The 12243-nt window shown below is 42.0% G+C and overlaps 1 protein-coding gene across 7 annotated transcripts in view; it reads right to left on the reverse strand.

The window, feature by feature from the left end:
• Positions 1 to 12243, reverse strand: part of POU2F1 (POU class 2 homeobox 1) — a 104316-nt gene that overhangs the window by 44468 nt on the left and 47605 nt on the right. The window contains exon 1 of one of the 7 annotated variants that reach the window (XM_032680623.1): positions 4257 to 4471. The exons of the other annotated variants lie outside the window; for them this stretch is intronic. Within the exon in view, the coding sequence (XP_032536514.1) occupies positions 4257 to 4284 (28 nt within the window). The 5' untranslated portion in view covers positions 4285 to 4471. Of the gene's footprint in view, positions 1 to 4256; positions 4472 to 12243 lie in introns of those variants that run through there. 7 annotated transcript variants of the gene reach the window in all.

Genomic DNA, 12243 nt, shown 5'->3' on the forward strand with positions numbered 1-12243 from the left:
TTCCTATATATTCATGCAAAACCATATAGATATAAAACAACTCATCTTCTATCTCCCTCTGGATGAGTCTATTGCAAAGTCTGTTCTTGGTTTCAAAGCCTGTCAGCTGAATGCAGTGCAATGCAGAGGGCCTCTCCAGACAGCAGACAGAGAACATAGTTCCCTCATAAAGGAATCTATACAGATGTCCTGTATACAGCATCAGCTTTCCAGCTTATTACCTCCTCATTCCTTGCTACTGACCCCACTGAGCCACATTATCACAAACCAAAATTACAAACAGAACCTCAAGACAGATCAGATCATAAAATGAACTGTAAGCAAATCCTTGAGCCCATTCTTTCATTCCCATAACGAGCTAAAATCAAGTTCAATGAGCTTAAAATGAACCCTTTATTCCAGGATATTCTCTTGCAAGGTGTTTAAAAGGTTACCTCTGCCATGTACTTTCATCAAAGCAGTGATTTCCAAAACACCAATGGACTGAAGAAGAATACAGTAACAGCACTAACTGCTGCATCTTTCCCCCCACCCCAGACAGTCCCAGGAATGCCCAGACCCTTCATTCCTTGGCAGTCTGTGAAAGCTGGGAATGAGAAGATGCACTGTGGCCATGTACCATCACCTGCTACTACCCAGAGGCACCAGAGCCCAGGAAGGACGTGGACCTGTTGGAGCAAGTCCAGGGGAGGCCACCAAGCTGGTTAAAGGGATGGAGCTCCTCTGCTATGGGGACAGACAGAGTTGGGGTTGTTCTGCCCGGAGAAGAGAAGGCTCAGGAAGACCTTACAGCAGCCCCCCAGTAACTAAAGGGAGCCTACAAGGGAGCTGCAGAGGGACTTCTACAAGAGCATGTAGTGACAGGACAAGGGAGAATGGCTTTAAACTGAAGGAGGGTAGGTTTGCACTGGCTATTAGGATGAGAGGGTGGTTAGGCCCAGAGACAGCGTGGATGCCACAGTCCTGGAAGAGTTCGAGGTCAGGCTGGATGGGGTTTTGAGCAACCTGGTCTAGTGGAATGTATCCCTGCCTTTGGCACGGGTTTAAGGGCTGGAACTAGATGATCTTTTTCCAACCCAAACCATTCTGTGATTCCGTGATCAATATTTTTAAAACTAATATAATTTTCCACATAAACAACCGTGGCAGTTGAACCCAGTAGAGCCTTGAAAACCCAGAGGCCTGTAACAAGCAGGAAACTTCCCCTCACAAGTTAACACATCCTCTCCAGAGCCTCAACTCTTCTCAGAAAGTTCCTATGCCTATCCTTACATCTTTCAGATGTTCAGCCACATGTAAAAGAGATCTGAACTATCAGTGCTACTCTTAGTATAAAGGCAGATGTGTTAAACTGCTTTTTGAGAGAGAGAGTGAGGAGAAACTTTGCAGTTAAGCACTGCTGGCCCACACTTCAGCAAGAAGCTGCAAGTTTTGCCCTGTTTTTCACAACCTCTGCTTAGCACATTCAAGCTGTGACTTCAGTCTGGAACGACAGAACTGTGCTAAGGTTGCTGGTGCAGAACCTTTTGCTTATTTTGTCATTTTCCATATTTGGATAGCATGATCCACACTCTAGAAGCAGAACATGGGTTCCACTGACTGCACAGAAATGTTTGCTGTTGACACAGCCCTCTCTGCAGATAGATCTCTGTGCAAAATAAATACAAAGTACATTTCTATCTAGACATTGCATATACCTTAAATTGAGTTTAGTCCTGTGGCAACAGCACATTTATTTGGAATGATTACAGGCAACGTGCATTTGATAAACAGCATTAGCTCATTCTTTTACACAGAGAGGGCGATTGAAAGTAGTTTATGTTTAGAGAGCACTGAATGGGACTCTCTGCTTTTGATGCAAACATCAAGAGTCCCCATCCAACAGGAAGATGAGCAAAAGCACTTTCAAGTAAAATACATTTGGTTGTGGAAACTGGGCTAACTCATGGTGCTACTGGATGTAGGATGCACATTTTTAAGCCCAGAGCAGAGGGGTGGCCTGAACTCACTATACAACTGACCACAAAAGGGAAGAACACAGGCTGAGCAGGTTGTCTCTCAACAGCATGGGATCCATTCCTTGAGTCACTTCAGAAAACTCATGCAAGAAAAACAACACAGGGCCTCCTGTTGCTGGTTTGCTGGAGAAACTGAAGTATTGGAGCTGCAGTGCAGTACACTAATGGAAGAAACCCAGAGGAGGGGACACAGGTGTCCTGTGCACAGAATTCAAAGCAAGGTAGTGACTGTTCTGTCTGTATGAGGAGGCTCCTACAAGGAGCCTTCCTGCATGATGAGCAAGTTTGCTCAGTTACACCTTCCATAAAGCAAGCCAAGATGTTTTCCTGTCAGACTGTGCTGCAAAATAAACCCTTTTAGAAAAGGTTTCCAGTGTTTTCTAGTACTAGGCATACAGAACTACTTATCTACTAAAAGCTTGTCTAGATGAGGAATATTTTATTGTAAAGATCCGTCCTTAACAAAGACCTCAAATGTTCCTATTGCAAAAAAGCAGCAAGTTGGAAGAAGAAACATCTTTCTGGTAGTGCTCAGGTTCAAACGAAGGATAGCATCCATTATTTCACCAGCTGACTACTTCTTGTTCAATCTGTGGGCCTTCTGCATGTAAAGCATCAAGAACAATGGTGCTATTTCCATTGCAAATGGTATGAACATGCATCTGAAGCACAAAACTGCTACCAGCAAAACAGACTCATATCCGCGGGATACTGAACCTACGGACTCATTATATGTCAAATAAAAAGGCTATTTGGTTTATGCATGCTCATACAATTTCTGCTTTAAAGGTAAAAGAATAAACAAATGAAGTGGGCTAAAAAAAAAAAACCCAAACCTTAATGCCTTCACCTTTTCTTCTTCTTCCTTTAGATCTTGCTCGGGTTTTAAATAAAGGCCCTGGGCTACAACTTCTGCCAACATTATCTAAAAAACAAACTCCACAGAAGGAAGGATCGAAAGCAGCAGGTGCATGATTGAAATCAAACTCTCAGGAGCAAATAGATTCCGTGCAGCTACTCTGCTGGCAGGGCTGAGGTGTCGCCAGGCAGTGCCGTGCCAGGCTCTCACACACCCTCAGGAACGTTCCCAAAGGCATCCAGAAGAAAGAAGCAGCGGACACCGGACCAACCTGGAGTATCAGGGACTGTACACAGCTGGTAAAACACCGAAAATCTTAACATGGTTGTATTGCCATTAGCTGTTTCCTTTCACCCATCAAAGTGAAACTGCCTAATGCTCCATCAGCACCAGGAATAAATGATTCACTGACGCGCACGGAAAACCCGAAGTTTAATGTGAGTGAAAACACGTCAAGAATTGCCTAGAAATTAATTTTTAAAAAACCACATCACATTCAGAAACAAACACATTCAGGTGTCTGCTTTAAAATTAACCGCCCAAAAATATATTCTGTTTCTTTGACACATAAGTTCTCACCTGAACTTATATGATGGAATGAAAAGAATAATAAATATACATATACACACACATACACACACACATTGAGCTTTGTGGAAAAAGCCTTGAAAATAAATAAAACCTGTTGTAAAATTGGGATGATCCATTACTATAAATAACTTTAGAAGACATGGAGAAGAAATTATGGCATGTCTGCTCTGCAGCCCTGGTGGAATCTCGGCGCAGGAAATATATTATCCCAGTAACCTTAAGCACAGCTTGCCACGGTCTCAATGGCAACCACTGTGCACTCCACCTTATTTTCTATTACGCACGAAGAGCCTTGCTGTATTAAAAATACACAGACATAACATGCATTCTGTTGTGGAATGGCTCAATACAGTTACTAAATTCTTTGAGACTGAGGCTCCCTCTCATTCATTTTAATGCTTTAAAATTCATAACACAGGGACGTGCAAGTCAAGTCCAGCGTTTGTTAGAAGCCAAATGCTTCTGAGATTGAAATCCTAAAAGCAAAAGGTCTGTATTAATATCATCCAAGTCTGTGCAGCGGAAACGAATTCTCCTGCAGCGAGGGAAAGGTGGGAGGAAAAAATAAAATAAAATAAAAAAAAACAAACCACAACAAAAAACAAGCCATGTATTTCCCTGGTACAGATCTAGCTATCTATCTACCAGGCAGCTACTTGCTGCCGATTCAGTGGTGAGCTCCAGCCTCCCAAATACCCTCTCCAGCCTCTGCATATGTGATTAAGCCTCTATGCATAGTCAATCTCGCAGCCTCGGTGTCCGTAAGAAAGAGCTGAGCTGGTACCCACCTAGAACGTAGTCGCTGCAGTCCAGCATTGCTGTGGTCTCCTCTACGGGTTCAGATAGTCCAAGGAACGGGAGAATGGCAATTTCTATCAAATCTACACTACTGCTCTGACCGAGCACGAAAGGGAGTGGGGAGGTGGGGGGAGAAATACAACTTCAGTTACACCATAGCAATCTTCAACTGAACGGGGAAACTTCGGTTGCTGTGTGGAGTTTTAGTCTCTCCTACTAGCTGTGTCTGACATTGTCAAGGCGACTGAAGCGTGAAAAGTTCCCCTTTTTGTAATAAAATAGAAACAAAGATTGCAGCTGGCAGTTTCCATAATGAAGCTTAATCAGTATGCGCCTGATTAGGGCCTTATGCAAATCTCCTCTCGTTAGCACAGCAGCCAGCACTTTGAAGTCCATGAACAATTCATTTGCAGAGTACACTGAAAGCGCTCCCTGCATAATTTAAATCACGGTATAAATATTTATCAGCTCATTTGCATATTAATTGGCAGTGCATGAAGGGAAAAATTATCTCCCGAGTGCCAGCATAATAATTAGGGAACAAAATGAATTTTCTTCCAATAGCTTGGCTTCTCAGCCCTAACTCAAGCACAGTACCACAGGGGAGCAGGGAGGGGAAGAGACAGAGCTCTGTTCAAATGCCACTGAAATGACACGTACAAATTAGAAACAACTCTACAGACTTAAGCACCTTTAATCTTATTCCTGCTGGCAACAATAACTTCGGTAATAAAGGGGATTTGGAAAAAGCTTTCTACACAATCCGAATAATCCCACGAAAACAATTAGCAAGGTAGAAGCCGAACACAAAGCTGTCAAACCGGTGCTTGCACATCTGCGTGGAGCTTTCCACACCCGAACACGCACCGTCACAGGAAGGTCCTGGGCAGGGAAGGGAGTACCACCAGGGCAAGGAAGCGGCAGGATTCCCTTTAAACAGCTAAACAGCTTGGTGATTCATTATCGGGTAATCCCTTTGCCACGGCCAACTTAACAGCAGTGGATATGTCAAGTATTGTGTAACATTTGACACCCATTAATCTATCCCGGGCGAAATCAAAATAGATTTAAGTCTTTCGCTTTCCGATGACTTCCAAGAAAAAAAAAAAAAAAAAAAAAAAGAAAACCAAAAATCTATTACTAATCCCTTCAAACACACACACAGTATGGCTAAATACAGCTTGCTGTGGAGCTATGGTCTGTGAAAGGGGCACGTCACACCCACGTTGCATCTTTGAACCACCCAGTGACAACCAGAACGTGCTCGCTGCTGTGACCACAAAGTACGTTGAGGCACCGGAGAACTGGGAAGAGGCTTTGGCTCATGGAGAAATCAATCTTCTTTTCCAAAGGCGGGCCACAGAACTAAGAGTACCACCTATAAGGCTTCGTTAAACCATTTCAAACAGCTTGTTTACCCGTCAAATACTAGTGTCCTAAACAGCAAGAACATTTATATAAAAAATTCAAGCGTGGTGTGGGACATCACAACACTTAATATTCCATACGCTGATCAGGAAAACGTAATGTGATGACGCAGATGATTACAGGGTTGAGCCACCCACTTCCAGATGTTAATGTGAATTTAAAGAGGAAGTTGTTGCTTGTTTGGGTTTTTTCTTTCTTTAAAAGAAACCTTAGCTGTACTTTTCTCCTCATTTCTGAAGTGAATTCAAGCACCGCCTCTCCAAACAAGAGGGAGCGAGAGAAAAGGGACTTCTCAATCATCCAGTACTGACTGGAATTTATTTCCACGCTTGACCTCTTCTTCTGTTCAGGTTCATATCTCTACTTAACACAAGATGTTCCCAGCTATATATTTAACATGAGTGATCTACACTTGAAAAAGATTGCAAGAAGAGAAGGTGCTCCCTACTGCAGGGAAACAACTGCGTGCACTGAATAGGTTTTCCTAACACCTTGTTTCCAACTTGGTTTTCTACTCGTTCACGTGTCCCACTGAGACCTCTGAGGTACGTCTTCATGGTTCACAGACCTTCAGTGAACTTCACTCCTGCACACGTGCTTCTGGAGCGCACCGGGAGATAATCCGTTTGCTTCACTGGAAGAGCCTGCACACAAACGGTGGAACAACCCGCACCCTTCACAAAGCCAGGGTTGGTTTAGGCAGTGGTTGAGCTGAGGAAGCAGCAGCAGCAGAGTGGGAGGACAGCAGTGTCCTCTTTGGGGTCCTCTTCAAATGAGAGTGTTGAGCTGGTGGAGCGCAGGTGCAGCGTCAAGAGTGCAAGACCACAGGAAGGGACCGTTGAGTTCGGGCACGTGGGTAGTGATGGGTGACTTTACCAAACAACAGAGCCGGCAAACAGCAAAGAAAGGCCAGGTAAGGACATGCCTGAAGCAGCCCTAGGAAGCGTGCTGGTGCTGCCAGCATATCAACACTGCAGGGACAGCTAAGAAAGACAAGGCAGAAAGCTTCTTCCCCTTCCCAACTGTGTCAGTGAACCCACCTCACCAACACCGACCCCCACACAAATGTGCATTTCAGCTGTAACATCCACTAACCTGCTAATCGAAATAAAAACTTGTACATTGCCCTGTCAAACCAACTGTTGGCCAAAAAAAACCCAGACAAATTAATTAAAAAAACCACCCCAAGCCAACCAACCATAAACAAACACCACAAAACCACCCCAAACCACACTGCTCTTCCAGTGACCACTTCGTTCTTTGACAACTTTATTATCTCCTCCTTTACGTAAATTCATCAAATCAGAAAATGGTTTGGATTGGAAGGTGCTTTAAAGATCATCTAGTTCCAACCCCTCTGCCCTGGACAGGGACACCTTTCACTAGACCAGGTTGCTCAAAGCCCCATCCAACCTGGTCTTGAACACCTCCAGGGATGGGATATCCACTTTTTTTCTTTTTAAATTTACCCCTGCTGCTCCAGCTGCTCCTCCCATAGTGAGCATGGTAGAAGGCACCCAAGTTCTTCATTTCTGGCCAAAAAACACCCTACTGTCTCATTTATGCCACACTACTGCAGCTATTTATCTGAGAGTCTTCTGAAGGAGGCCTGTAGACATAAGAAGGAAAATGTCTGGGGAGGAATGGTGCATTCCACCCTGCTCCAACACCAGTGGTGGAATATGTTCATTTAAAGTTCTGTTTAGGCTCTGCCACACCACTGCTCGTTTTTTTTTCTTTCTGGCTTCTTATGTTAAAGGTTACTTAACACCCTCAACCAAAGTCATACTTCTGGTGCTCACGTTTCAGAAAAATAGCACTCTTTGCACACAAAGTTTCATTTTCCCTCCAAAGGCACCTCTAAGAGGAGAAAGTGGTGCCCCTTGTGATCGTCAGCATAAAAATCGCTCCACATCCCGTCAAACTGCAGATATCTCAAAAACTGTCTCTCTCCTCTTCATCCAATTCTACAGGTCTTACATTGATGATTTTTTTTCTCCCATAATTCTGTTCATACTCACCCTTAAAACCAGAGGAACTAAGCCACTAACTCAGGTATGAGAAAGGCAGATGTCCTTCAGCCAAACACTTCAGAGTCTGCAGGTAACACTTCAGGAGACTCTTTCTACCCCATTCTCTTGTTTTTGTCACTCTTTATGCATCTTCCACACTTTCCCTTTTCAAATGAATGCTTTCCTTTTGCTGTTTGTCCCACCAACATTTCACTTTATTTAGTCAGTTATAATGACCATACCTGATCCCTTAATAACTTTGTTTTTGGAAAGGGAAACTCATTTTTCCCTGCAGGCGACACAACTCTCAGCCAGACCTCCTTTTACATCTTCTCTTTTATTTCATTTATTATGCCCAACTGATTGACTGTAAACTCCACAAAATCATTCCCCAATGTCATCTATTGTAAATAAGTGCTATAGATAATAAAAGTTGTTCCAAACTAGGGTGAAAGGACATTTAAACCCTTATCTTCAGATGGTCAGTCTCTCTTTTTCTTTTTTTTCTTAAAAAAACCCCCAACAAACCAACAAAAAACCCCCCAACAATACAAATAAAGCTGAATTAAAGGGATGAAGGGCAAAGATATTATCAACATTATTCTATTCAACACATTTATGGGGGAAAGGAATCTTCATTTTTATATGGATGTGTTTGCATATGTTAGTAAAATGCCATTTACTACATGCCTTCCTGTGACAGTAGAAGAAATTTCAGCCCCTAGCCAGCTTGGTGACAAGCATGACCTTTGCAAACTTCAGGGGCACACTTTGTGATGCAACATGGAGAGATTACCCAACAAGCCATTAATTCATTATTTCCCTTTGGAACAGCGTGCTTGGAACAGAGTGCAAAGGAACACATACAAATGGAATACAAAATTACAGGGAAGGGAAATAAGGTATCAACTGTGATGTTGGCGTGTTGCCCTCATTAGAGCATCACTGCCTAGGAGATTTTGCCCTGAAGAACTACTGAAGAAGGGTGGTCACCCAAGCTTTGAGACCAGAGCATGACATATGATGCCAACCAACACTGCAAAGGCCAGAGTGAGCTGCCCTCCCTGTGCCACACCACTGGCACAGCCTGCCCTGGAGGGGCATCACACACAGCTACATTTCAACTCAAAACATTTCCCAAGCTCCCAAACCTCACAAAAATTTCAACAAACAGAACTCCGACGTGCTGCTAAAATAAAAATTTAAAAAAAAAAAAAAAATTTACAAAAATCACCTACGTGTCAACAAAATTAACTGTTACTAAAGCTGGCACAATCCTCTTAAGAGTAATTACAGACACACAGCGGCCTGTTCATAGCTGGGGCTGCAAACTAAGCTCTAATTTTAGCCACCACCTTTGACTTTGGCCAACAGAATTCATTTTATCTGAGAATTGGTAAAGCCAAAGAGCAGCTGTCTGGAAAAGTCAAATAAAATTGGTCTGGTTTAGAATTACTGGTCATGAATTGGAATTTCAATCTACATCTAATTTTACTTCTCACAAACTCAAAACATAACTATCCTTTAAAACTTCCCACCGCACAAAATACCTTTAAAAATTCTTTAGTGTACGGTTTTTTTGAAGGAAATTAAGTACATGGAGAGCTAAGCAGGGATGCTAATTTATGGTATCAGTGCAGGACAGCAGATACTCACAAGCACCTGACACATTAATATAAAGGGGTTTGTTTGTGGGTTTGGCTTTTTAGGTCTCAACTTATTTTTGTCCACACATGGTAGAAACTACCATGAATTCTTTTTTTTTTTTTTTCTTTTTTATAGTAAGAAAACCATGGCCACAACAAACTCACAGGAGAGTACCACCATGTGAGGAGGGAAGAAAAAAGGGAGGCAGATACAACAAGAGAAAATAAACACCCTTACTCAAAAACTACAGAATTATAGCTTTCACGAGGAAACTGAGCTTTATTTGAAACTCAAGGCTAATTCTGTCATTCTGGGGCATCCTCTGAACAGTTGTGCCCTTCCCTTACTGCCCACAAGCCATGGCACATAAGAAAAGATCCATATTATATTTACATAGAAGTTTTTCTTTCATTCAGTTGAATGTTTTCTTTTCCACAGCAAAGGAGATAAGTTCAGTGCAGTCAACCCTTGTTGTCTAAGTAAATGTTATTGTCATAACATTTACTTAGAAATTATGGGATATTTTGAAGATAGCAAACATTAGGTCTTTATATCTCCTGATTTAAACACTCGTTTCACTCGTATCATGTTTTCAAGGTTTCCATGACTATTTCATAATGGCTTGAGACCTTTTCTGTTTGTTTTTTTTTATTATTACTTATTTGCATGCACCAAACAACCACATCATAAGCACTGACTCCAGGAACTTAATTCAAAAAACAACCCAAAGTGTCACACATTTGAAAACAAATGTGTATTATTTAACTAGCATGTTCCACCTGCCACAGAGCTGCTGCACACGAGCACATTTTATTGTCTGCAGGGCATTCACCTCCTTTCAATTTAACTAGAAGTTAGCATAGAAAATGAGCAAATCATGCTCTGATTCCACCACACCTGAGGCATGGTTCTATACCACTACATATACACTGCTCTAGTAAACTTGCATAAGAAAAGTAGTATCCAAACTCAAGCGGGATTTAAAAACAGACAAACAAACAAACAAAAAATTTCTTACGATGTAAATATTGTATGGGAAACACCCATTTTGAGTTTTTGCCCACATATGTGGGTCTCATTTTCTTTTAAAATTACTGGTTTGGCAAATCTAAAATACTTCACACTGACAAGTACTGAACACTTTGGGCAGAGGTACATTGTCTTATTAGCAAACATAGCTTATATTTGATTACTTTTACAGGATTTGCATGCCTCACTTTGCTTTTCAAAAAAGTACTGGAGGACACAAAATAAAGTCTGAAATGAAGCCTGGTAGTGAAGTTACATGAACAAAACACAAGGGAGGGCTGAAGAACAAGATCAGTAGGACTTCAACATTTATCAGAATAAGAAAAAAAGGGGCAATTCAAGGACACAGGTCTGTTATAGCAATACTGGGGGTAGGGGGGAAGACCACATCGCCCCCTCTCCAAAACCAACCAACCAAATAACAACAAAAAAAGCACCTTGAAAAACTTGCAAGCTTTTATGGGATGCTGCAGCTTGGGGCAGCTGGAGAACCTGGAGCACCACCAGGCAGCAGCCCCCATGAGGAGTGGGGTGATCCCAAACTTCCCTTGGCAGGGAATAAATACCAGCCAATCCTCATGTATCCCCTGGACCTAAGGTGGGGTCAGTGTCTTCCACAAAATGCAGTGGCTACTGGAATTGTGCACACATTTGAACGGAGAAGGTAAATGCAGCTCAAACTGCCAGAACACCACGCAGAGAAGGGGGCATAAATATTGCTAGCTACAAATTGTTATTGCAATACACACTAAAAATATTTCAGTTAAAAAAATATTAACTAATATGCAAATCACAACATAATTGATCCGACAACATATGAAGGGTACTTATGCCAAGCTCAAATACTGAAAACAATATTTGTTTAAGCAGTTGTATGACATATTACATTTTGGAACACACATACAGTGGTGCCTCCAAAAGGATTGATTTTGCCTCCCCATGTCCATTAATGTAGCAGGGGCAGGTCCTCAAAGCTTAAAAACATTATTTTTAAATTCACTTGCAAACCAAAACATAATGCCTTATGCAAACACGCTGTTCCTCTGTTCTCCACTTTGCCAAAGTAGCAATTACTAGTCCAGCTTGATGAATAGGGTCTCTACAAAGAACAGACTAATTCAGTGTATGACTTAACCATATAGCACTGCTCAATTCAAAACCCAGAGTCTCCACACTACTTGTCATTAACTACACGACAGGTCACTCTCAAAATACATAAATCAAAGTCGCAGGTTTAAGTTCGCTACGATTCCTGCTGAAGCCAACTGGATTCATCAAGATCAACAGCACAAATACTATTGAGCTCTAGTTAGAATTAGAGTGCCTGACAAACAAAATTAACAGAAAGAAGCACGTGCAAAATCTCTGCAGTTCATCGTAGGAGTCGCAGTTGCAGGGCTGCTATCACCACGCTCTGCAGAAACTGCTTTTGCTCCCTCTTCCTTAATAACTATCTCAAATCTGAAGGAGGATATTGCTTTAATGCCCTCAGCACACTGATACAGACACTATTAACACCTGTAGGAACCACCAGACATGTCATGAGAACGCTTCTTTCTGAAGCTTAAATTATTTGATCTCAAAAGAGGAAAAGGCCAAATTCCAGACAAGCTGCTTTGTATGTTACAAATCGAACAAAAAATTGCCAGATGCAAGATCTGAAGAGAGAAACAGAGTTATTCACACTGCAGACACTGATTCCATCCATCAGCACACTATCCAGGTATCTGTCATTCTGGATGGTCAGAGCTAACATAAGACTGTATTTGCTATCAGACAGAGGAAAACAAAAACAAACAAACCACTCCCCCCAACAGCTAAGTGCTTGGGCACCTGGGTCTTTAGTTTACAATAATTTAGG

Source organism: Chiroxiphia lanceolata, chromosome 2 (genome assembly GCF_009829145.1).
Source record: "Chiroxiphia lanceolata isolate bChiLan1 chromosome 2, bChiLan1.pri, whole genome shotgun sequence".
Lineage (NCBI taxonomy): Eukaryota > Metazoa > Chordata > Aves > Passeriformes > Pipridae > Chiroxiphia > Chiroxiphia lanceolata.